The 25,775-nt window shown below is 35.8% G+C and overlaps 2 protein-coding genes across 2 annotated transcripts; both read right to left on the reverse strand.

The window, feature by feature from the left end:
* Nucleotides 1-9,526: 9,526 nt before the first annotated feature.
* On the reverse strand, nucleotides 9,527-10,307 carry LOC143573143 (uncharacterized). The gene has a single exon (XM_077058103.1). The coding sequence runs from the start codon at nucleotides 10,211-10,213 to the stop codon at nucleotides 9,692-9,694; it is 522 nt and encodes a 173-aa protein (XP_076914218.1). The 5' UTR covers nucleotides 10,214-10,307; the 3' UTR covers nucleotides 9,527-9,691.
* An 8,449-nt stretch (nucleotides 10,308-18,756) lies between these two features.
* LOC143573158 (E3 ubiquitin-protein ligase RSL1-like) lies at nucleotides 18,757-20,047 on the reverse strand. The gene is made up of 2 exons (XM_077058116.1): nucleotides 20,011-20,047; nucleotides 18,757-19,385 (listed from the first exon to the last, which is right to left on the reverse strand). Exons 1-2 carry the CDS (start codon nucleotides 20,045-20,047, stop codon nucleotides 18,799-18,801), a joined length of 624 nt encoding a protein of 207 aa, XP_076914231.1. The 3' UTR covers nucleotides 18,757-18,798.
* Between the last annotated feature and the right edge of the window lie 5,728 nt (nucleotides 20,048-25,775).

The raw sequence follows: 25,775 nt of genomic DNA on the forward strand, positions 1-25,775 counted from the left end.
CTTGTTCTCCTCAAAGTGTCGCCCTGGAAGGGTGTTGTCCGCTTTGGGAAGAAAGGTAAGCTTGCTCCTCGATATGTTGGACCATTTAAGATTCTCGCGCGTGTAGGAAAAGTTGCCTACAGACTTGACCTGCCGCCCGCGCTCAGTAATGTGCATCCAACGTTCCATGTATCCAATCTCAAGAAGTGTTTAGCCGACGAGAACCTTCACATTCCACTTGATGAAGTTCAAGTTGATGAATCCATGCATTTCGTTGAGAAGCCTGTTGAGATTATGGATCGCGAGGTTAAGCAAACCAAGCGCAGTCGCATCCCTATCGTGAAAGTTCGCTGGGAGTCCAAGCGCGGAGCCGAGTTTACATGGGAAAGGGAAGATCAAATGAAGATCAAGTACCCGCACCTGTTCTCTGCGCAACCTACTTCGAGATAAATTTCGGGACGAAATTTCTTAAAGTAGGGGAGACTGTGACATCTGCCCCGATCCGACCCGACCCAGGTACCCGTTTCTCTGATCCGATCTCTCTCTTTTATGATTTAATATTTATTTATACTTATATTTTACTTTTAATAATAATAATATATTTTCCTTCCCGCCTCTTTCTCTCTCTTTCTTTCCGCCGTCCCGTCCCTCTTCTTCTCTCTTTCCGCCTTCTTTTCCCTCTTGTCGCCGTCCCGCCCTTAAGCCTTGAACCCCTAACTGTCCTTTGTTCCTTCCCGCCTAAGGTTGTCTGCGCAGCTCCACGCGCCAGACTCCTTACAAGGAAGCCTGCGTGAAGACCACCTGTTACTGCGATACGCGAGACGAACTGTCCCCGCAGCGCGCTAAGGATTTTAGTTCTTCCCGCGGCGCGCTATGGATACCGTTCTTCCCGCGACGCGCTAAGGAATATAGTTCTTCTCGCGACGCGCTTAGAATTGAAGTTCTTCCCGCAGCGCGCTTAGAAATGTAGTTCTTCCCGCGACGCGTTAAGGTTGGTTCTGTCTGCCTTCGCGCTCGCGCACTCTTGACCTTCTGTGTCTGCCTTCGCGCTCAAGCTTTCTCGCGCTATGTCTTGAGTCTTTTCTTCTGTTTAATCCAGCCGTTTACTTTTGTGTTGTCTTATCTTCTGTGCTGTTGACCTGACCTACCTTATGTCTGAAAAGCCACTTTTGGCGCAGCATGCGCACCAACCCCATTGGTTGACAGAAAAAGTGACTGACATTATCTTTTGAGATCTGCTTTTCCATGCTTGACCAGTACCTTTATCTGACCCGCCCATGCCTGTTTACTGTTACCTGTCAGCTTTTCCTTTGCCCCCTGCAGCTGCCATATCTTTTGATATCTTTTGCTTTTGGAATCTTTTACTTTTTGGAGATCTTTTCCTCTTTTCTAGGGATTGTGTTCCCTAGGGTTTCTCTATAAATAATAATATTATTTTTCCTAACACATCACACACAAACACTTAATTTAACCTCCTCCTTGCTCTCTCTGCCGTCTTCCTCTCTGCCTCCGTCTTCCTCCCTGTTCTGTCCTGCTTTTCCGGTAATATATATTATATATAATAATTTACTTATTAATTATGCTAACTTGCAATCAAGACTAAAAAACCAATCATTAAAACAATAATCTTATTTATAGGTTAACTTGTGCTTGTTTAAAGTTGGTTCTTGCTTTATCTTACACCGCATCGTTTATCAAGTGAGTAATCTCGTACCTAATCCCTTTTTATTTTAATGTTTTGGGATGTTCATGTGTTCGTACAAACTTAGAGTCTTAATCTGTTTATGAACTTTAGTCGCGCAGTATCCCATGTGTTGAGGACGTAGACTTGGCTGTTTATTTGTATGTGTGGATCATTAACCGTCTTGTCGGTCTATTCCGCAGTTCTCATGGTACCATTAGATGAACACGGGAGAACTATCGTTTATGATTTTCTCTTTTGTTTACACTTGCACAGTCTTTCTTGTTTGTGAGCTCAATCGTGAGCACTGGCAGTCTATGAGTATGAATCTTAGAGTTGGTCCCGATCGGATTACACCCTTGTTGAAAACCAGACATACACATGTTGCGCGCAGATTTATTGTTATCTATGTATTGTATTAAACTTGATTTCTCACCAACACGCAAGTGTTTGACGTTTATTTTAACACATGTTCAGGTTTGCAGTAGCTGTTTTGGAGCTCGAGGACACGTAGGAAGTTTTCTTTATTTTGGACCTAGATTAAAATGTATCAAGACAAGTTATTGCTGTTCGAATATTATGATTTATAATATATTGATTTATGTTATCTTATGTCTACTTTGCGCGTGCGCGAATGAATGTATTTATTAAATATTGACACCCAATAGTGTCACGAGTAATGAAACAATATGTGGCGCCCCGATGTATAATCCGCCTTTGGTCGGGGTGTTACATGGGTAGCATAGGCAGCTAAACACTCGAAGATGAGTGTAGGATGTTTGACGGTTATATAGGATTGTGGTTGGGTTGTTGAGGTTATTTGGTTTGTTGGGTAGGATGTTTAAAAGGTAAGTTGTTGTTTCAAGAGCATAGTGCCAATAGGTGTTCGGTAGGTTGGATTGGTCAAGAAGAGTGCGAACCATGTTATTGATAGTGCGGATTTTGCCTTTGGCCCTACCATTTTGGGAGGAGGTATGAGGGCACGATAGACGGGACATCATACCGTGTTGATTAAAGAATTGAGTAAATTGATTATTGATGTATTCTTTGCCGTTATCACATTGTAATTGTTTAATGCGTTTATCAAATTGTGTTCCAATCAGGTTATAAAATTGTTGAAAAATGGAGAAAACTTGTGATTTCCTACTAATAGGGAATGTCCACATAAAATCAGAAAAATCATCAATAAATAAGATGCAGTAGCGGTGACCCCCGGAACTCAATATCGGTGAGGTCCAAAGGTCACTGTGAACGATTTCAAAAGGCAAATAAGTACGATTACATGAACTAATAAAAGGGAGTTTGACACTTTTCCCAAAAACACACGGTTCGCAGACACGTTTATTAGATTTAGAAAAATAAATAAAAGAAGACTTCTTGAGAGATTGTAAAGGACATGAGCCAGGGTGGCCAAGACGTTGATGCCACAGTGTTTGTGAGATCGCCACATGTGCTGATAGAGACTTGATTTTTGAGAGCATTTGCGGCGTCAGGAGATACAAATCACCGGTACTGTTGCATCGGAGGATACGGGTCCGCGTCTTGAGGTCCTTCACAGTAAAACCGAAAGGGTCAAATTTAACAGAAACCCAATTATCTGTGATTAATCGTCTAACAGATAAAAGATTATGGATTAAATTAGGTGCATAAAGGACGTTGGTTAATTTAAGTGGCGGAAATGGTGGGGGTAAGGTTTGATTGCCTTGTCCATGAACCGGAACAATGGTCCCATTTCCAACGATAATATTACGATGAATGCCATTATTAAAGTAAGTCGTGAAGTTACCTGGCTGGTTGCTCCGTTGTCCATAGCCCATGGAGTATCCGGTGGATTAAGTGACAATGTGTATAAGGCCTGGTCAATGTCGGTCGGGGTGTAACCTGCTGTAAACGCCTGATTTGGTCGTGGGCCTAGGATACCCGGAGATTGACTACCATTGTACCGAGGGGTGGTTGGATATGGGCACGGTGGTTGATTGGACCATTGATTTGCATGTGAACCGTGGCCCCATGAGGGCTGGAAAACCCATTGACCTTGAACCGAGTTGAATGGATTTGGAGGCTGTGAATAGGTGTGGTTGGGTGGTCCTCGACCACCAAAACGACCACGGCCCCGACCACGGGACTACCCCTACCGCGGTCAGCCGATGCGTCAGGAGTGGACCGCTGGTCCGACCGAGGGGCTTGGGCGTCGGGTTTTTGAGAGGTTGTAGCATGAAGAGCGGCTCCTGCGTTCTGTGATGCATGTAAGGTCATGTTCGTCTTTTGATCATATTCCCGCATAAGCTTGGAACGTGCCTCGTGGAACGAGGGAAGCAGTTGAAGGTTGGAAATCAACATAGCAATCCCTTCGTATTGCTCGTTTAACCCGGTAACAAGTTGTTGAACCATCTTCGCATCCATTAATGGCGCCTCGACATTAGCAAGTTGGTCGCATATGACCTTGACCTCTTGACAGTAGGCTGCCATGTTTTCAAAGTTATCGAGGCGGGTATTATTAAGTTTCTGGGTAAGGTAGATGGCTCTAATTTGTTATCTTGGAATAATGTTTCAAGGGTGGTCCAAGCTTCATGTGCAGTCGTGTTGGGTTTGAGGATGGTGTTGATAAGGTCAAGAGATATGGTGCCGTAGATCCATTGAAGGACTATGGCATCTAACCGATCCCAAAGGTCGGCGGCAGCAAGGGCAGCCGCTGTGTCTTCGGCGGTTGTTTTTCCTTGGACGCAGAGGAGGCGGCAGGGGTGGGTTTTGGCGATAGGTGATTGTAAACTTGATATGCACGCCAATGGATCTTGAACAATTCCGACCACGATATGTATTGGCCGGTCTCGTTATCGAGAACAATCGAGACAGCATGCCTGATGTTGGAAACGGTGATTGCTGGGTGAAGTTTCGATTCTATTGTTGGTGGGTAGGATTGAGGGGGTACCGGCGAGTAGTGAAAGAGAGATGATGAAGGAGGAGAGGGTGGGCGGCGACGGTAATTAGGCTAATGATACCATTTAGAAGGAGATAATTGGTATAATTTTGCTTGATTCTCATTATCACCAAACCGGTTACATATACACACAGGAAATTATTATATATATTAAAAAGCGGGTAGCATTGTACAGCTATAGTTACCATGGTTGCTAGCATACTTTACATATTTTCTTCTTTGTCATAATTCCACGTTTGCCTGTGGCTTTTTGTTTTTACTCTCTCTCTCCCTCCCTCCCTCTTACACATTACCACCAAATTCAGACTCCTGCCTAGACCACGCATCTGGAACTATTGTTTAATTCGTTATTAGGAAAACACCCCCCAAAACTCCCACCTGACTGACCCTAGAGATCCTCAACAACGTCGCCAAAGAGCTCAAATCTTAATGAGTATTTAGTTTATCGGTAGCGTTTTTGCTCGATTTCCGAGTGCTAATCTTAAAAAACGGTGATTGAGACTACTTCCGGTGAAAGGTACGCATCAACTGAAGATAAGAAAAGGCAGCAGCGTTGGTGATTCAAACTATATATGCTAATCAACCGGCCGGAAAATATGTCAGCAGTCAACATCGATGAAGATAAGAAGAATTTCAGACACCATCATGTATATTCATATCACCTGGTTTTGGTTTGATGGAAGCATAAATTGATCCACTGCTCGCCATCATGTTTGATTTTAGTTGTCATCATTATATTTTATTGGTAACAATATTTTGTGCTTGATTTTGTCGTTAATTTATTTTATTTAATTCAATTAATATCATGATTATATGCAATCACTTAACAATTTGAGATATATCATGTGAATTATATACCATTTTATTTGTAAGCAGATATAACCACATATTTTCAAATAGTGACTTGACTGAGATTTTAGAAAATGAAGCAAAAAGAGGTGGATGACAATCCAAACTCAAAAGGTACCTCTATAATTTCTTTTACTTAAATGTATGCTCTTTTATTATTAGTATATTTTTTGTTTTGTTTATTTGGTTATTGTTTAATTTGTTTTCCTAACGCAAATTCGAATAACTATTCTTCTTCAATTCATACTGCACAACAGAGACCATAAATCTTGGTTAATGCAAAACTTTTGTTGCAACTAAGATTTATGATAGCAAATCGATGTTCTAATGCATCTACATATTACCTATTGTAATAAATAGGTTGTGAATTTGGGTATTTTTATAGGTTAATATGGTTAATGGGTTGAAACTGTATGAGATATATGATGATTCTGGGCTTGGACTTTGAATTATAGGTTAATATGGTTGTTTTTGGAGTTTTGTTTGATCTACATGTATCATTATACAATTAAAAAAAAGTAGAATGGAATTCATTCCTTCACAAAAAAGGATATAATCTGAAGGATCGAACATCCCACATGGCAAACGGAACATGCTATCTTATGCAGCGAGAACACCAATCATGAACGAAATATGTGATATTTAGATTGAATTGTGGTTTTTGTTATCGAGTGTTCACAGGTTTCAGTTGAAGTGTACTTCATTCACGGTGTGTGAATCATCACATCTTGATTTTTCATAAATGGTTAATGAAAGGTGTTTGGATACTCGGTCATTCAATGATTTTGGATGTTATTGTTGACAACTATCGTTTGGTTTGCTCCATATGTTAAGAGTGATATACTAAATGCTATCCGTTTTGTAATATTTTCTTTAGGGTGTTGTAATTTTTAGAGGTTCACAATATTTGATCTACTATCTTAGTAGCATTACGCCATTACCCAACTATTCATTTAGATTATAGTAGTGGGCTCATACGAAGCCCATGTAGACATCATCAATCAAAGTAAAAAAAAGTAAGGTGTGTCCATTAAATACTACTCCGTATTACATAATAGTTTTTTTTAACAAGTTCAATTTTTGTTGAGACTCGTATAATCTTTTTTTTTTATTTTGAATATATCATATCCTTTAGGTTGTTCTAATAATGATGTGTGCTACAACTTTTGTTATTTTTTATGTATAAAAATTTTAAATCAGTCTAAAGTTTTCTTTTATTTCACATTTTAACGTGCCTCAACGCGCAAGTTAACGCACAAAACACGTATTCATGGTTTAATGTTTTCATATCTGTTTTTTATATAGTTTAACAACTCCGCCGCAACGCGCGGGTTTTGAATATTAGTATATATTAATTTGCAACAGGTTAACGCATCTCTCACATATACATCATGCTTTATTGGTTTTATGAGCTTTACCTGCATATACAATATGCTTAAGATATTGTACTGTATCTTTAACCTCCACCTTGCAATAATGGTTTCCACGTGCTCATTGTTGGAGACCTTGCTGCCTTCCATCACCACATGAATCATTCTGGTTATAGCTTTGATAAAATCACACGCCATTCATCTCATCATCTTCATAATTTCTAAATTATTTTCTCTCTCTCTAAAAACATCACAGCGGCGGCGAAACCACTCCCACCATCTTATAATCATGGGTGCTACGGTGTTGAACAACCACCGCCGTTGCCACCACGGTTCCACCCAACCGCCGCCGTTACCGCCAAAGTGTTCACCGACATGAACCACCACAGTCATCATCACCATCTAGAAACCTTAGGTGGTGTGCTGAAGGCGGGGTTCGGTGACCGGTTGTGTGGTGGTGGCGTATCGGTATTTTGCAGGTTCTGTGGTGCTGCGATGTCTTGAAACCAAATATGTATCTATAGAGTGTTACCTGTAAACATCGTGCATATGATAAGAGATACAAGAGGCAGTTATTGGAAAGCCACAAGCAAGCATAGTATATTTTTGATAATAGACAAGCAAAGCATCATCTCTTTTTGCAAAGCCACACAATAAGCATACATGGTATCTCTTTTGATTAGTGCTTCATTTTCTCAAATGCCTTGAACAAATCAATGATTTACGAATTTAATTTCATTAGTAAAGTTTATTTCATGTCATACGTTCAAACTCATCCATTTTTTTGTTTTATGTTAAGAGATTGAATTTTGATTTGTCGCAGGTCAGATCAATGCCGACAAGGAAGAATACGAGGAACATATTGGGCTTTAGAAAATCAGTTAGTTTACGTTCTAGATCACAGTTGTTACAATTCGGTCATCCATACCCGACGCGATAGTGCTTGGGTTCTAATCCACCACTGCCCACCACGAACAACCGCACCCTCTCCGACTTCAACTGTTGTCGGACATATGAGCTGCATTTCCTTATGGTTGTATACGCTTGAATTATTTGTCTAGGCGATGATGGCACATCGTTGTTTGGAACGCCAACATATGTTGCAAGCTTAACATAGATCTAAGCTACATTTCGAGTTTTAATGTAGTTTGGTTGTATATATTTTTTTCCTTTTCATCTGAAAGGTGGTAAGTACGACCCGTTGTTCATTTTTGAGATAAGTGGATTTATATGTAGTCTTGCTGTCTTTTAGCGATATCAAAAACGACAATTAATAGCCTAAATTAGCAACTAAGATAACATGTTTGTATGATTGACTAATGAAATACTCGACAACATATATTTTCAGATGTAGTTACTAGCCATATCGACATAATATTCTTTGTGTTATCGATTTAATTAGATGTATTTTTGTTTTGGTGAAAGAATTTTAGATCAATATCGTAGTTCATTGTTACCTTCTACTATCAGAACTTTGATACACACCTGGATTGATTATTTGCCTCTACAACTGTATTAGAGCATCCACAATGCAACACACTGGTCATTGTTTCAAACTGCCAACTCAACATGCCACATCATATTTCAAACTAACATACAAAAACTTTGAAATTAATTATCCTCCGGTGGTTCTTGTTTTAAACCGCCACCTCATAACCTTTTTTTCATTTATTTAACCTATATCAAGTCATATCTTTTGAAATTAATTATTCTATATTTTGTATGTATATTAGATTATTAAATTCTATAAACTCATAAAATTATAAAAAAACAAACAAACAATTAGCCATGAACCATTCTTGCCAATAGTGATTTTTTGTTCACCAATAGAAATATGCATACACCCACCTATACTTAATTTAATATTGATTAATACTATAATTTATTAAAGAATGAGAAACATTCAAGCCTTTTATATTATTTAATATTGATTTGAATTAAGCTAGACCCACTTTGAAGAGTTTCATAAACACAGACTACTTGTGTTTGAAAGTACCACTCCAATGGTGGTATTACTTTATTGTCCTGGTTTGAAACTTGAAAATGGTGCCATGTATGCGCCATTGGAAATATGCAAACCCGTGCAACGCGGGGTTATAAACCTAGTCCCATTTAATTAAGGATGAAATCAACTAACAATATTATCTATATTTAACCGATATACATGCCAACTATACAATATCTATTACAAACAAAATAAAAAGCAGTTTAATGATAATTAACAAACCACAAACTCGACAATATTATCAAGCGGAAAAAAATCCAAATTGACATCAACGACAAAATAACACGTGTGTTAATGTGAAGTGATTTTCGAGGATAACACGATCACTAGAAAAAGGCTAAAAGAAATTTTACACACGTCCAAATTAAACAATTAATATTTTTGGAATCATTATACTATAATAAAGCCAAACTTAAAGGCAAGTTACATCAATTGAAGTTGGTCTAATGATATTGTTGTGGCTTTGGAATATGCAACACCCGAGTTTGAACCTATGAGTGGCCAGATTTTTTGTTTTGTTTTGTTTTGTTTTTATCTGTTTTTGTTATTTAAAATAGAAATAGATTTTTTAATTTATAGATTTCACACTAAATCAAACAGCAAAAAAATAAGGTGATGTGGCGGTACACTTATTGTAGTGTGCTATGTTTTATGCATGTTTAAACCTTACGACCCACACGTTATGTTATGTTTTATGTGTAGAGGGCAACCTGTAATTTATTTTATTTGAAAATAAAACGTAAACAAAAGAAAAGCTAACGAATATCTCAAATAAGATTACAGTGTTTGATAAATTTAATATCTCCAACATCCATTAAACTCAAACTCCAATAATAAGAGAAAATCCACTTTCACATAAAAACATATATTTATTTCAATACATCACTTGATAAAAAACTATACATAATCATATCTACAACTTTGCCTTTATTAAATCCATATTTCCTCAAGTAACCTTCCTTGTTAAACCCTACTTTCTCCAAAACCTTCTGTGATGCTTTATTTTCATCCTCAACAAGACCTTCAATCCTCACCACATGCGGAAACTCCCGAAACACCATAGGAATCACCATCTTCACCACCGCCGTCATTATCCCACGTCCCCAGAATTTGCTACTTATTGCATACGAAATATGAGCCCGATGATGATGATCGGATCCTGACTCCGGCCTCAAGGAGATGTATCCGATAGATTTGTCGGCCCAACAGATGGATCGTCGCCAGGGATGTGGTATGGCAACTTCCTTGAGGTATTTGAGTGCTTCTGCTTTATTATTAACGCTGTTCCATCGAAGATATCGGGTAACGTTGTCGTCGCAGGCCCATGAAAAGAAGTCGTCGGCGTCGGTGACCACGAATGGACGGATTGAAAGTTCTGGTGATTTAGCCATGACTGGTTTTTTTTTTTTTTTGGTGGTATGGAAGAATTTTGGATGCTCGCTTTTGTAGAAGAGTCGAGATAGTGCTCAAAAAGAATTTGTCAACTTTTGACTTCACTTGTAATTGTAATAGTAACTAGCAGGTTTACACGCGCGTTGCTGCGCCTGCGTGCAAGTCGGTCGGTTAATATATTTAATAAAATGTCACACATTTATAAGACATCTCATTTTAAAAGTAAGTAATTAAATAATATAATAAACGTTAATAATTAAAATGGATATTAACCCCTTTCCATATATTATATATGCACTTCACTTATATTATATATTAACCTGTCGACTTGGACACAAACGTGCATGTAAACCTGCTAGTTTTACACTTTTACCACAAATACCATTTTCGTCCAATTATCGTTTGTATAGTTTATACTAAAACCAAAGTTCTACGTTGTCATAAATCAATTAGTATACAATTTCAAGGGACTTTCTGCTTACATAGTTGTAAGGTTTGCATCAATTGTTGTACGTTGTTATTATAGTTGTATTCCTGCTTTTATGCATACTTCCATTCCACGTATAAGTTCTTATACGTGCCAGCATCTGCACTTCTCTTCTATACGTGTAATACAACGCAACAGATCTTCATATTCCCACCACACCTCTGAATACCTTAATCCTAAATCTACCCACGCGAAATTTTCAGCGCCACAATCAGCCTCCTCTTGCTTCAGCCATACAGGAACCTACATAGATCCCTAAAATTGATCCTACATTCCTACCCAACCCCTAAATCGACCCCTCACAAAATCGTCAACGCCGTCATCCGATTAGATCAAAGGTTTGTTTGTTTGTCCAGATTTCAGAAATCGAATGAATTAGTTTTTCATTAAGTTAATTGATTCCGTATGTTATTGTTGATTAGAGGTTTGAAGAATCCAGTGGTTATAGACTTAGTGCCAGATATTATTGTTTTCCATTGCAATCGTTTTTACCTTTTTCTCGAGCTACAGTCTATGCCTTATTGTGTTCATGTTTGGATGCAGGTTTTGGTTGGCTACTTGGCTGCTTTTTTCTTCGAAAATGGGATTCATAAGGTTTTTGCTCAAGAGATTTGTTATTTGTACTTCCTTTTTTATGTTGGTTTCGTAAGGTTTGTTTTTTGTTATGCTGTTTTATTTGTCTATGCCTAATGCATATTGGTTTGTTTGCTTCATGTGCAGCTCTTCGTTTGCTTTTTTTTTTTTTTTTTTTTTGTTTCAGTATGATCATCATCCGTTAAAAGGTTGGTCTTTTCGCCACTTATTTTGATTCTTGGTTTCACATTTGTTTTTAAAACGTTCGACCCGTTAGAGAAAAAAGATTAAGCTGAATCGATCTCTTAAGAGAAAGCATAACCCAAATTCATCCGTTTTTGTTGGGAAGCGTACACAAAATAGCAACCAAAACAGGCAAAAGACTAACAAAAATCGAGATAAAGGGTGGCAGGTTAATAAATATATTACGTTGGCTAAAATGTATGAGCAAATAAAAATTACTATCAGTTCCAATTTTCTACAGAATAACCAGTTCTGATCACCTGATGGCAAGAAATATCATCTCACTAGAGAAGGCATGATGCTAACAGACATACTTGCCATCACATATCCTTTAGCGGTTGACTTCAAAGGTAAAATATCACATATTCTTAGTAATTAGCGCTCTATAAAACCAAAGCTTTGTAATAACAGCATCCTAGCAGCAAACCTATCTGCCATGATAGTTAACAAGTCAAAAAATGGTCTATTTTTTATGTGGGTTGATAAACAATATTCTATTATAAGGTCAAAACCAGTCAAGAATCTTAACTGATAACATATTTGTGAAAGGTTATCTTATTTGATTCAGGTGGGACAATCACAATTAAGTTAGGTTTAACGTATTAGTTAATTTTGGAAAAAAATTCTGTTTGAATACCTGAGGTTTGGTCATTCCATCTATTTGTATACAATTTCGAAACCTTTAACCATTTGAATACAAATAAATTTTAATTCTATCGATTTGTATACAACTTCCAAACGGAGTTAAAAAAAACCTGTTAAACCCCAAATTCGCCAAGGTTATTTTCGTCAATTTCAATTGAAAAAAACCAACCACTGCACAAAATTCATATAAGCTCAATTAAAAAAATAATCCTAGCCCATAAAAAAAATACAACGTTTAAACAAATTAGCCCTAACTCTCCTCTCCTCCATACTCACTCTTCCCCAAATTCTTCAATTTGAATCATGAAAATCCTTTGATATACAGTGACAACAGATGAAAGAGATCTCTCCTTGGTTCGTACGTGGTCCAGATGATAGGTTTGATCCTGATGAGGTTTATGGTAATTCTTCTAACCAATTAAAAAACTTTGGTAACTGTTTAGGGTTTGTTATTTTTTATTTCTAACCAACATTTGAAACATTTACCTAAATTTTGCTTTTTTAATGATCTTAGGGCAAGAGGCTACACTATTTTCCATACAAGTATTCCATGGAGGTGTGTTTGTGAAAAATCCGGTTAGAAGTTATGTACGTGGTAAGACGAACTTTGTGGACATGATAGATGCTGATGCGTTTTCAGTCATGGAGTTTAATGCAATGTTTAAGATGTTAGGTTATCCGGCCGATGAGGTAGTGTACTATCATTATAGGATTCCCGGGACAGAGTTGGATAGTGGTCTTAGAGCTCTAGGAACGGATCAAGATGTGATAAGAATGTTACATTATGTGGAGAGGGTAAAGGTTATTGATGTATATATTGAGCATTGGGTTACAAGATTGAACACATATTTTGAGTCACCGAATGGGGGTAACAATGTTGTAATTGAGGAGGTTAATGTCGATTCATCTAAATAGTTCTAGAAGACAAATTGCATTTGAGTGGGTAAACGAAAGTCAAGTACACGAAGATGTTTAGGTTGGTGATGGTAATAAGGTGCATGTTCAAACCAGTTATGGTGATTCTTCTGAGGATTCTAAAGATGTTCAAGATAGTGGTGGTGATTCCTCTAATGATTCTCAAGATTCAGATTACATAGTGGATGAACATAATGAGGTTGTGGATGTGGAAGTTGATATGCAAAATTATAGGTATGTGGTTGATGAAGATACTGATCAAAGTGAAGATGGTGAAGATGACAACCAACAACAAGAAGATATAGAAGTTGATCTTGATGACTTTGATAGTCCAGATGATGAAAATGCCCCTCTTCTCAAAAGAGCTTTGAAAAAATTAAGGAAGAAAAAAAAGGCAGTAAAGGATGTTGTAAATGTTCCATTTGAAGTTGGTCAATTATTTAGTGACAAAGAAAAAATTAAACATTTAGTGAAAAGACACGCACTTGAGACCAGAAGACAATTAGTGATTAGAATGAATGACAAGCTGAGATACCGTGTTATATGTCATGGTGTTAACCCAGCGTTTGTGTCTGGTGAGGGGCAAAGTTTTTGGAAAAAATTATTGAATGAAATATGAGAATTAACCTTTTTTAAGAACATTGACATACAAAACAAATTAACAAGTAAAATGGCAAATCAATTTATTAGGGTCCGAAACCACGGGTATCAATTTCCAAGGTATCTTATAAAGCTCCATGTTATCATTAACTTCCTCATCATTCTTGGTCGAAAACCTTTCAAACACATCTTTCTTTGTCATCCACCAAGGTGGAAGCACGGATGCGTGACACATGTATACCATAAGCGTATGAACTTTTTTTTATTTTTTAGAAAGATGACTTTCTTGTATTTAGGCTACCGCACTCTTCAAATTTTAAGAGCCCCGATGGCCCACTATGACCAGACTATGTTTTTATAACCGGGCCCACACTGACTTCAGAGTTTGGCTTGGGCGTTCTCCCAGGAAACCATATCGTCGACTGCCATTTGACAATCGTTGTGCCACCACAATGGCAGAACTCTCTAGCGTAACACACGGTGGGACGAAAACCCGGGCGGGCTCAAGGTTCGAACTGACAACCTTTGCACAAGACCTAGCTCAAATCCTTCCTTGCCTATAAACCCAAATATAACACAAGTGAGATTTGAACTTTATCTAGTATGGGATGCAAGTGTTGAGTGTGATACAAGGGAAACACTCAAAAGAATGTATGGTTGGGTTGGGAAGTGGAGCCGGCTAGAAGGGGAAAGGCAAAATGAGAGTGGGTGTACTTGTATGGAGTTTTTTACCAAAATAGGTGGAGGGGAAAAAATATTTACTAATATAGGTTATTTTGAAAATATTTACCAAAATAGGGATTTTTTGGTTTCTCTCTCTTTTTTATTTAATTCTTTTAACAAATAAAATAAAAAACCAAAGGTTCAAAAAACCAAAACGATTTTAAGCAAGTAACATCGATTTTTTTTACATGACTCTCATCTAACATCAAGTTGTATGTATTTTTTATTTTTAATGCTTCCGAGCAACTAATTTTTAGCTTTTGTTTTTGTTTTTTTAACTAACTTATTGCAAATTTTTTTATTCTTTCTTCAATTGAACATGTTAGCTACAACTTAAAAAATCATCTAAATAAACTCTTAAATGAGATAAAAAAAATCTAGACAAAGGTTCAAACTAAATAGTCTTAATATCACAGACAAACAAATATAAGAATGCCAAATAAAGTCGACTTACTAGCGGTCATAATATTATGTACAAACTAAAATAAAAATGTCAAAACAACTTCACTCGCTTAGACATCCATTCTTTTAGGATTGGGGGACATGTTGACCAATTATGATCACGTTCTCCACAAATTCCACGAAGGTTACCATTTTTTCTTCTTTATTGTCCATTCCATTTCGTAGCCTTATTGAGCGAGGGAAACCCTTTTTTATCTCATTTTTAGATCTGAATATGGAAGTAATCTAATAGATGATGAGTGTAACCAATAAGCGTCATGAATAATCGAGAAAAACTCGAATGACCAGATAGCACAACAATCTATAATTGAGTAACAATTATGAACATATTGCATGGTGTTCAAAGAATGTATTCACAACCTGTAATTTAGCATTGTGTCTCTACATATAATTATTACAAGAATCAAAAATTAAAGAATACAAATCTTAAAATATTAAAGACAAAATACAAGAATCAAAGTAAATATTATAATAACAAATAAAAAGAAGCAACATCACAGTGAACAAAAACAAATAGAAAAATATACAAAATAAAATAATCAAACCCACATACATGCTATTGTTCTATTAAACAAATTCAAACATTCGGACAAGTGGAAGAATGGACCTGTGGTATGAGAAAATTTATGAAAAAACTAAATCAAATCATGTATATATAAAAAAAACATGAAATCAATAAAAAGGTTGAAGTTGTATGAATATTGAACCTGGGTTTTGTGATCGAAGAACTAAGACTATGAGCCACAAAGAATTAAATAAAAAGGAGAGAGAAACCAAAAAATCTTTATTTTGGTAAATATTTTTAAAATAACCTATATAGGTAAATACTTTTTCCTCTTCACCCGTTGTGGTAAAAAACTCTACTTGCATGAGCATGTGGATGGAGTGGTCAAACAGGTAAAGAAGTGTGGTGGGAGCTGATGATGTATGATGGATGTGGTTGATTGTTATTGTGTTTTATTAATGTTACAAGAATATGATGATGAATGAAGCAAATTATAACTATATATATCGTTATGATCATTAACTATACAATACCAATGTATGTGCTATATATGTGTTGAGTGTTATAAGTAGTATATATATTGCACTGATAGGGAAAATGATTTTTATTAATGAAATATGGTACGTAATATCAATGTTATGTAGGAGTTGTGTTTATGTACATAAAATAAATTAATGATAGTCAAATAATAAAAATATGACGGTTGTATTTGAGAAGGTGATAGGGTGGTCACGGGTAGTGTCGGTTTAACGTTCGGCATAATGTGCTCGTGTGTGTGCTAAGAAGGGAAATGGAGTGTTGAAGATACGGAGTATTTGTTTGACTAAAGCATGGGTTGGTGATAGCACTTGATTACTTACAAAACTTGCATGCTTCTTCAAGTAAACAAGTATGGATGTGAGTTTGTTTATTTCATGTTTTCAACACCAGCTTTTGTTTCTTTCTTTCTTTCTTTCTTTCTTATTTATTATTTATTTATTTTTATTTTTTTTATGTTCTATATGGGAATTTAAGTTGGGATTTTTCGCAAGAATAGTTAGTTCTAAGAGAGGCTTTGAGTACATAAATAATTTAACTAAGTGTATTTGATAGCACAATTATTGAGGTGTTTAAGAAACAAACTCGCGATTTTAACGTATGACGCTGCATGACCATATATATTTAGCTCGTTCCCTGTAATTAGTTACTTACGACACACACTTTTTTGTAATTATATAATATATTCTAACGAAATGTTACTTTTGTCTCGTACGAATACATAAATATAAATTTATGCATTATTGTTGCATATAATGTTATTATTTTTGTCTCCGTTGTTCGTCTAATTCTATGTCAGTAATATTTTACGAAATAGGTTCGTGAAAATAATAATAAATGCAAAGAATCATTTCGTTTTCATTGTTTATATTTTATAAAATATATTCATATAGTGTAAAATCAAACCTTATAGGTTTGTTGTATACATTCAAGTCGTTTAAAACAAATTATCACCAACGCCCATATTTGCCGGATGACATCTGATAGTTTGGCTAATATTATAAATTACTTAGATACCATGTAGCGTGTATCTTAGGGCTCATGCTAAACCCAATCTGATTAAACTTAACAAAATTAAGATCTAATGGGAATTAACGTTAAGAATCATGTTTAGTGATTGGACGGAAAACGTCTTAATCTATGGGGTGTCACACTTAAAAAAAGAGAAAAGATGCAAACCTGGAAATGAGGAATGAAAGAGTAGTCGAAGAAGATGAAAGAGACAATGGATGACGCATAATATTTTAGGATGTTGGTAAATGATTATAATTATTGAAATCCTCGTATTGTCAAGGCAAGACGCAATGACTCGTTAAACGAGAAATCAAAAACGTCAAATAAGAAAAGGGGACTAGTACGAACACTAGGCAGGAAAGGTCAACTTGACAGGGCGGTAAAATTGAAGCCACATAGTAATAAATCAACAAGCAACAACAAGCCAGTTGATACGAGTCCAAAGCATCGTAGCAACTGACTAGGGCCCGAAAATCAAACCAACTCAAAATCAAGTTGTATCTACATAGATAATGACATCAAGTGGTCCTGAGAAAATGTTCCAGGTCGTTATCAAGAGCGGGTCCCCAAAAGAACAATAAGATATTGATAACGTAACGTTATCAATTAAGTGGTCCCATAATTAAAGGACCACTACCTAAAATCATCATTGTAGTTTTGTATTCTATTTCTCTCTTACTCTTATTGTCATACACATCATATAAAATCTAAATTCTTTTACTTTGATAAAGTGTATATGATCAGTAATCTATCATTCCAGTGGTTTTTGTTTTAACACCATGTTTAGATGTGCTTTAATATCAGAAGGAATGAAGTTGAATTAGTATCATGGGTGGTAAGAACCTTTTGGTGAATGATTCTTGTTTGGGATCATATGTAGTAGTAATATATGGTACACGTGATTTGTCATTTGAGATCCAAATGTCTAAGTTTAGTTAATAGTTAAATTTGTGAAAGTTACGGCAAATTGTTATGTTGATATCAATAACAAATCGCTAGCCGTCAATACATAAAAAAGCACAAAAAATATATCATCTCATATCATTAATAGCCAAAGATTGTACCAGACACCAAATGATCATGCTATTGTAAACAAACTAAGAATATCAATATTTATGTGATCACCACCATATCCTTTTTTTTAACGGAAACTACTAAAGTCTACTTCATTGTCCAGATTTGAACATCAGTATTCAATGAATAAATTTAAAAACCTAGAGAGACCGGATCTGTGTTAATGAGCAAGGATCGATACCATTTTTATTATTACTGCCTTTATCTTATTTTCAATTTAAATATATTATTCATGCATTGATGATGATGTATGTTTCGATCGGGCTTCATATTTAAGCTTAAGCCCGATCGAATTAAATGAGATCCAAAGTGTTAACTTACATGATAAACCAAGTCAAAATTAGTCAACCAAAGTTGAAGAACAAGTCATATAAATAACTTTAATCCAAATTAGCATATAATTATCGTAACCAGAATTCGCATTCTTTTTTAACAAGAATATATAGACAGTAACACTATGATAATCAAATTATATATAACCCGATCATGGAGCTAAACGTCAATCGTATGATGATGTATCAAGAATCTTATTTAGGAGCCAAAGTATAAGGATTACTGAGAGAACCGTAATCACCGTGCAGAAATAGGAACCCCGTCCGATTGTTGTCGAATATTTACACTTGCACACTGTTTTACCGCATCCGTAACAAAATGTGGCACCACATCTGCACCAATTAAGTTTAATGCAAAATTATAATTAGTTCGATAAAACCATATATATAACTTGAAATCTGATGTTTCCATTTGAATTTAATAATAATAATAATGAGTTGGATTAACATCCCAAAAACATAATATTAATATTATTACCTGCATCGAATCATGGAGCAACCTTTAACAAGCTCAACACAATGTCTACACCTTGGACACCTCATCCACTTCTTCCTCTCAGACAAAACACCAAAAGCGACATCGTTTTGATCCCGAATTTCCCCAATCTCCTTACACTTATAACCAGCATGCCATGGGACCTTGCAACGGTTACAATTGGGACACACACATCTCTTCAACTTACTTCCACCACCACACTCATTAATAACCAAAGCCGAACACTCTCTATTCGGGCAGTAAACCCGGTCAAGCCTGAGCACAGCCGAGTCACAGAGCACATCACACCACTTATCAAAAAGTTGGTGTGTAACTTTCGGGCGACATGATAGCGGGTCCAGAGAGTAGTGGCAGTCGAGTGCAGGGCATTTGATGTCGGATACGTTGTCTTGGAGATTGACTTGGATGCAAAAGGGGTGAGTGCATAGGTTATTGTTGTTGAATTTGGTGTTGGGAAGTGTTACTGGCTCGATACAGATCTCGCAGGTGAATGTGGATGATGATGATGAGTCTTGTAGTTGAAGCTGCTGTGGGGTTGGTGGTATGTTTTGTTGGTGTTTTTTGGCTTACGTTCCCCATGGTTGAAGGTAGAACCAAAAGAAGGGAAGTGATGGTATTCCGAGTATTGGAGGTATAATAAAGAGCAATAAAGGTATGATTACCAACGCGGAGGATGTAGTTACATGGAAATTACTTCGAAGGTTACTTTTATTTTATGATACTTAAAAATAATAAATATTGTTATGGGTATCAATTACTAAAATAAATTTGATGTATATCTCATTGTATTTTATAGTATGACACAACTATGTAATTATTACCTAAATATATTTCTTATATTATTTTACCTATCAGACTTGTTTCACAACAATAATACTTATATTATTATTAATATTATTATTATATACTTTTAGTTGTTTTCAAAATGTTAATGTCAAGTTTAGTCACGGGTATTTACATATATCAATTTATCAAATAATTATTGCAAGATAATATATGCCTAAACACATGGACTAAAGAAACTCGTTCAAATATTAAAATTACATCATTTAGTACCTTAACTTTCATATATACGTTCTCCGAACATCTGGGATGTTTGTCCAGAATTTTTGGTTGAAGACCTTATCATGTCATGTTAGTACGTGATGCTAACAGATTATCAACGGATTTCACTCACCTTTAGTACGTACATTCATTTTTGGAACTTTCTTCATCAACGCTCTCCATAGAATGAAATCTATTTTTAAAGGAATCAGTCTTGTCTGGTAGTAAGTATAGTTGGATGGATTTCGTCAATTTTTTTTAACATCCAATCCGAGAAATTGTAGTGAATATTTGCTTGAGCCTCCACCTATCATGTTTTATGACATTGTAAAACGACTCTATAGGGAAGTGCATTGCTGAAACTCACTTATCTCCACAAATTCACGCAACTCTCGTTTCCAATACCAGTTCAACGATATAGAGTTACTTTATTTATTGTACCGGTCCATTGCTTTAAACTTTTCAACATTTCCAAGTCAAGTAGATGTGCTAAATTGGAAGTTTTTAAGCATTCCACGCCCAGGCCTCCTAAGAATTTTTTTTATTCCATCAACGTCTCCATGCTACCCAACGAGTTTTAGACGAAGGAGTCTTCTTGCTCATTCTAGTTTCTAGATTAGATGGTTTGGAGCTTTACTACAGAGAAGAAGTATGTTGGTATACCACTATACCGTATGCTCCCCAAATCTACTTTGATTAAATCAATGAGACAGTTGATGTAGATGTCGTGCTCTAATAAAAAATAAGTATTTATAAAGCTTAAATACCTATAACTAGTACGGGTAAGTAAGGTCTTCTTCACAGAGAATCAATGGAAAGTGCTAATCAAACTCATAATTTATGAAACTATTAAACTAAACGGACAGACGATGTCAAGCGGTTTGGAAATTAATTTGGTTGTAAAACAATTTAAGAAAACAGTGACTACACTTCATGTTCGATATATATGCAATAAACTGACTGACAATAATTTATATAAAAAGGGAAACCACATAGACATGATTCGTCTACTAGAATAATAAATGATTACTAGACACAATAGTTTGGTTATGATGATTCACATAACTTAATCCGAAGAATTGACACAACTGAACACGGTCTACTTAATTACCAGTTCATTAATATAAAAATTAGCATCTACCAATGATTGATGGTAAACGGTTCAATGACAATAAGAACTTAATCTTAAATGTTAATGAACACAAACCAAATAATTGATGATAAACGAAAGTCCCAAAAACACAACTGTTTAATCAATTCCAATAAACATATAGATTCAATCAACCAAAAGATTAATCAAAACTAAATCCCAATACATGTAATGTTCATAAGAATAATCAGTTCATGTGCAAGCCCTACACATGAAGTGGTATCGAGTGGTTTAGTCTTGCCTTTGCATCACTATTGACTCGAATATGGATTGGAAGGATGAAATCATGGATGATTTGGTGATTGAGAGGTGTTAAGATGGTGATGAATTGCTCCCAAGTCGTCCTTGGTGGCTAGGGTACGAAGGATATTCGACCTAGGGTTTAATTGGGCTTAAATATGGAAGAAAAACAAGAAAAAACGATTTCTCGTCAGACCCGGCCATAGCCTACAGCCTGGCCACCATAGCCTACGGCCTTGGCGTAGCCTACAGCCTCTGGTCACTGCCTTACGGCGGCTACAACACTAAAACACCGTTTTCTTCATAAAATCTTCATTTCAACTCCGTTTCGTCCTTGTTTGCGGCCACGTCTTCGTATTTCAATTCTCTATCATATCATATCATATATCATTACTTTCATTTCCACTCAATCCTAAATTCTCCAAATTAGTATCTGTGTTCGATACATATAATCAAGTAAAACACATAATATAAAAACACTTAAAGAACGTTCTTTTAACATCACATCAACAGTTTTGCTTGAAAATAAAAACATGAAGCTGAATTTATATAGACAAAAAACAAACAAACAACACCATGGACTGTCTAACTAAAACATTTGAAATATATTGAGTTAAAAGTAAACCCATATATGATGAGTTGCACGAGTTATGTAATGTTATGGATCGAACACCATATCTATATTTTGTCCACTAGAATGCTTGAACTTGATTTCTTCAACAATCTTTAAATGACAATATCTAATCTTATTAGATATCAATCACTTATTGTTTTATAAATAAATATAATGTAAAGTAGAAAATGAAATTGTGATTTTCTCATGGAGCCACTGCTTATAAGCAAGCAGTGTTATAGTAATCGTTGGACAGTTTGTCAGACAATAAGATATAGACTAGCGATTAATTGAAAATCAATTCGTATTATTTGAGATTGACTGAGATTAATTTGCGCACACTTTCACTTAAAGTTATAACTTATATGCAACAAATGGGGCGATGTGCATTTTGGTGGGGGCGATATACTCAAAGACCATAGTATCAAGTACTATCAACTACGTATTTATAGAAACACTATGATACAGATCACACTTGAATACATACTAGTAATAAACGAATATTAATATAAATATAAAAACAAATATATTTGTTGTTCAAAAGAAAAAAAAAACAAATATGCACAGTTTCTTGCCATCATGTGAAGATGACACGTGGAAGACCTTTGTTGGTCAAGGTTGCTTGATACATCGGTTATACTTTATCACGTACGATTGCAGGGACACAAGTTAAAAACCTAAAGCCAAAAAGCGAGAAAATGGATGTCTGATTGTCTGTTTATATAGGGATGTGTTTCAAAATGAGATGATTAATTGGTAATAATATATTATTTTTTAAACAAATACTGGATTTGTTTTAAAAACCTTAAAAAGAAGATAATCAAACTGATGGATACAAATAACTCTGTGTTGTTGTAAATTCGTTTCAAAATTATAGAATTACTTCTAAAAAATAAGATTATGTGTCATTATTTCTCCTACGAGATACTAACAATATATTCTTTCAAAGACTAAATTTAAAAATAGAACAATGTTATCTCCCCTGCCCGGTAACTCAATAATGGGACGCGTAACATGTAACCTATCAATATTGTCTGCTTTGTCTAAGAATGACTTATGGATTTGTTTTTGGTTGTCCAGGTGGAAACTTCCAGAAGGTCTCTCATCCTGATAATACTCTCACATAAGCACGTTTAATTGTGGAGTTCTCTTTTTACCCACTAGCATTAAGCTTAAATTGTGTTGCTGAATTAAGAGGGGGTAGAACAATCCTTATGAATCAAGAATCACTCAAGTCCACGACCTGTTTGGGATTCGCATGGGGTGTTACATCACATTCTTGATTATGTTGTGAATTGATCGTAACACAACCAAATATAATCGAATTCATAAATCATCAACTAGATTCAATTGATGTAGTGATAGTATTACAATTGTAGAAATTATAAACAATAGAAAAAACATATGAGAAGTTCAGGATTTATAGAGTAGGAGATAGATGCAGAAACAAAAGCAATTAAATGGCTTAAAAACTTGGTGATACAAATCAAAAGTTTAATGATACAAAGAAGCCTTAAAGACATTTTTTAGAATAATAAAAATTCAAAAATTAACTTAAAAATAAACACTGGATCTCAACGAATAGTTAAGAATCATTGTTTAACTTGAAAAACAAATAAAATAAAACTGGAAATATAAATTCAAATAAAAATAAAATATATGATCTTGATCAAAGCCTCCTGATCGAAAGAACATCAACCTGATTTTGATTTATTACTATCATGACTGGCATTGACAGTTCAACTTCAAGTCTTCAACGGTTGTCTCGCACTCTTGACCGACTCAAAATATATTCCACCCGGGTTGAAAGGAGCACTGGATCATTTGTTGTTCACTCTCGATTGGAACATATGAGTAGTAAGCAACACACAAATCCATCGTCTTGAGGAAATTCCTTAACGGGCCATGCTCTTCTATGCGTCTCGCTTTTGGGCTTATAAGAACTTTAGGCCCACTTTTACTTTTTTGCTGCATCATCACTATTGCATTGGACTAACTGTCAGTTTATAATAATTTGAAGGCCCAGAAGATATCTTCACATTAATTGCTTGAACACGTGATCCATCATCCGTTCATAGGTTCCATGGGCTTTTACGTGCAAGAGTAGCAATGTAGCATTATATAGCCCGTCTTTTTGTCTTGCAAATATAACAGGTGTTATTTCTCCCAGCTTCGTAAGTAAATAACATGAGGAATAATACAGAGGTAGGGTACCAAAAAGACCCAAATATCCTTAAGTGCTACCCGCGGGTTAACCAGAAGCCCCTCATAAGGCACCCGCGGGACATATGAACCACCCGCATAACTATTGGAAGGAGAAACACCCTCATAAGACATGCGGGAGCATCTTAGCATCCTCAGAAGTTATCCGCAAGACGGAATAGTCGTCCGCGTAAATAGTTATGAGGTAATGCCCCGGGATAGCTGTCATTAATTGATAACATTCTAGAAGATATACCAAGATGCTTTCTTGAGTTATACGTGATGTATTAGCCAATCAGTAAAGGACACCTGGCCAGGTCGTTATAACCATGCACATGGCCAGGATTGTCTACAGTCCTATCGTGTAAAGACACGTGTCCAGGTTGTTATACATGCACTTGCAACATATAAACTAAACCAGTAATATGAGGACACGTGTCCAGACAGTTACAAGAGCATCTTCCAAAGGGACAGCTGACCCATTCACCTTCCCACACCATTCGGCTATAAATACCCTCTCAATCGTCATGAGGTATCCATATACACTCCCACGGTACTATCTCAATTTACTTAAGTACTTTATCTTCATCGGAATTGTACTTATTCTCACGCCGGAGGGTGGTTACGGGAAGACCCCCCCTCTTGTCCTTCCCGTAACGAGCTCACGGTGTTTGTTTTGCAGGTTCACGTCACTGGACTTTGGGAATTGACTTCATATCGTATCAGCAGTTAACCGTATCCTACCCTGTGGACTCATTGGATCCAGGACCCGTCAAGAAGAGTAGATCCGTGTTTCTTCAAATAACATTCTCAATTATGTTGTAAGTTGATCTAAAAACAACCAAATAATAGATTCACACATGCTAAATCTATCCATAATTGAAAGCTAACCTAACCGAAACTGTCGGACTAATTAATAATCCGGTTTAAGAAATCTAATTATGTTCAAGCCGAATAAACTGATTCAATGGCTAAATCTATTCGTAATTATGTTCACTCTCGATAACAATCATTTTATTCGAATTCAATGTCTTATCAATAGTCATGTGATCGTCACTATAACGTGAAGAACTTTAAAATTTTAAAACTATAGCGAGAGCGAACTCATATTAACCACAACATAAACTATCCCTTTTTTATTACTACATTTTATCTTATTTTAACTTAAATGTATTTTTCTTTCATATTGATGATGTACGTTTCGATGGGGCTCCATATATAAACTTAGGCCCTATCCGACCTACATAGTGTTAACTTAATTACGGGCATTTGCATGATAACGAGAGTCAAAATTGGTCAACCAAAGTTCAAAAACAAATCATATACATAATTCCAATCCAAGTTAGCATATTATTATAAATCAAATTCGCAGTCGTTAACACAATTCAACAAGAATCTATAGAAACTAGGATAATTAAACTATATATAACCCAATCATGATGCTAAATGTCTAGTTCTTTTAAAACTTGAGGGCGCTAATTTGTTCGTGGACGATCCTTTGAAAAACAACAGCACACATGACCTGCATCCACCTTTGTACCACATTTGTAGCAAAAGCCAACTCCACATCTGTACCAAGTTTAGTTCAAAATCATAATATCAGTTTCTTTTCTCCATAAACAAAAAAAATCATATAGACGCAGGGGTGATTTCCATCCCTTATTAACACTAAAACAAAGAGATATATGTTACATTCGGTTTATTAG

This window comes from Bidens hawaiensis, unplaced genomic scaffold (genome assembly GCF_021521415.1).
Source record: "Bidens hawaiensis isolate Kalapana, Puna unplaced genomic scaffold, B.hawaiensis_p1.1 tig00026215_1, whole genome shotgun sequence".
In the NCBI taxonomy this organism is placed as follows: domain Eukaryota; kingdom Viridiplantae; phylum Streptophyta; class Magnoliopsida; order Asterales; family Asteraceae; genus Bidens; species Bidens hawaiensis.

Excerpts from the sequence above, each read along its gene's own strand:
- LOC143573143 (XM_077058103.1), bottom strand. The coding sequence starts at position 10,213 with ATGGCTAAATCACCAGAACTTTCAATCCGTCCATTCGTGGTCACCGAC.
- LOC143573158 (XM_077058116.1), bottom strand. The coding sequence starts at position 20,047 with ATGGAGAGCGTTGATGAAGAAAGTTCCAAAAATGAAT. Across the intron at positions 19,386-20,010 it reads AGAAAGTTCCAAAAATGAAT|CCAAAAAACACCAACAAAAC; the intron begins GTACGTACTAAA and ends GGGGAACGTAAG.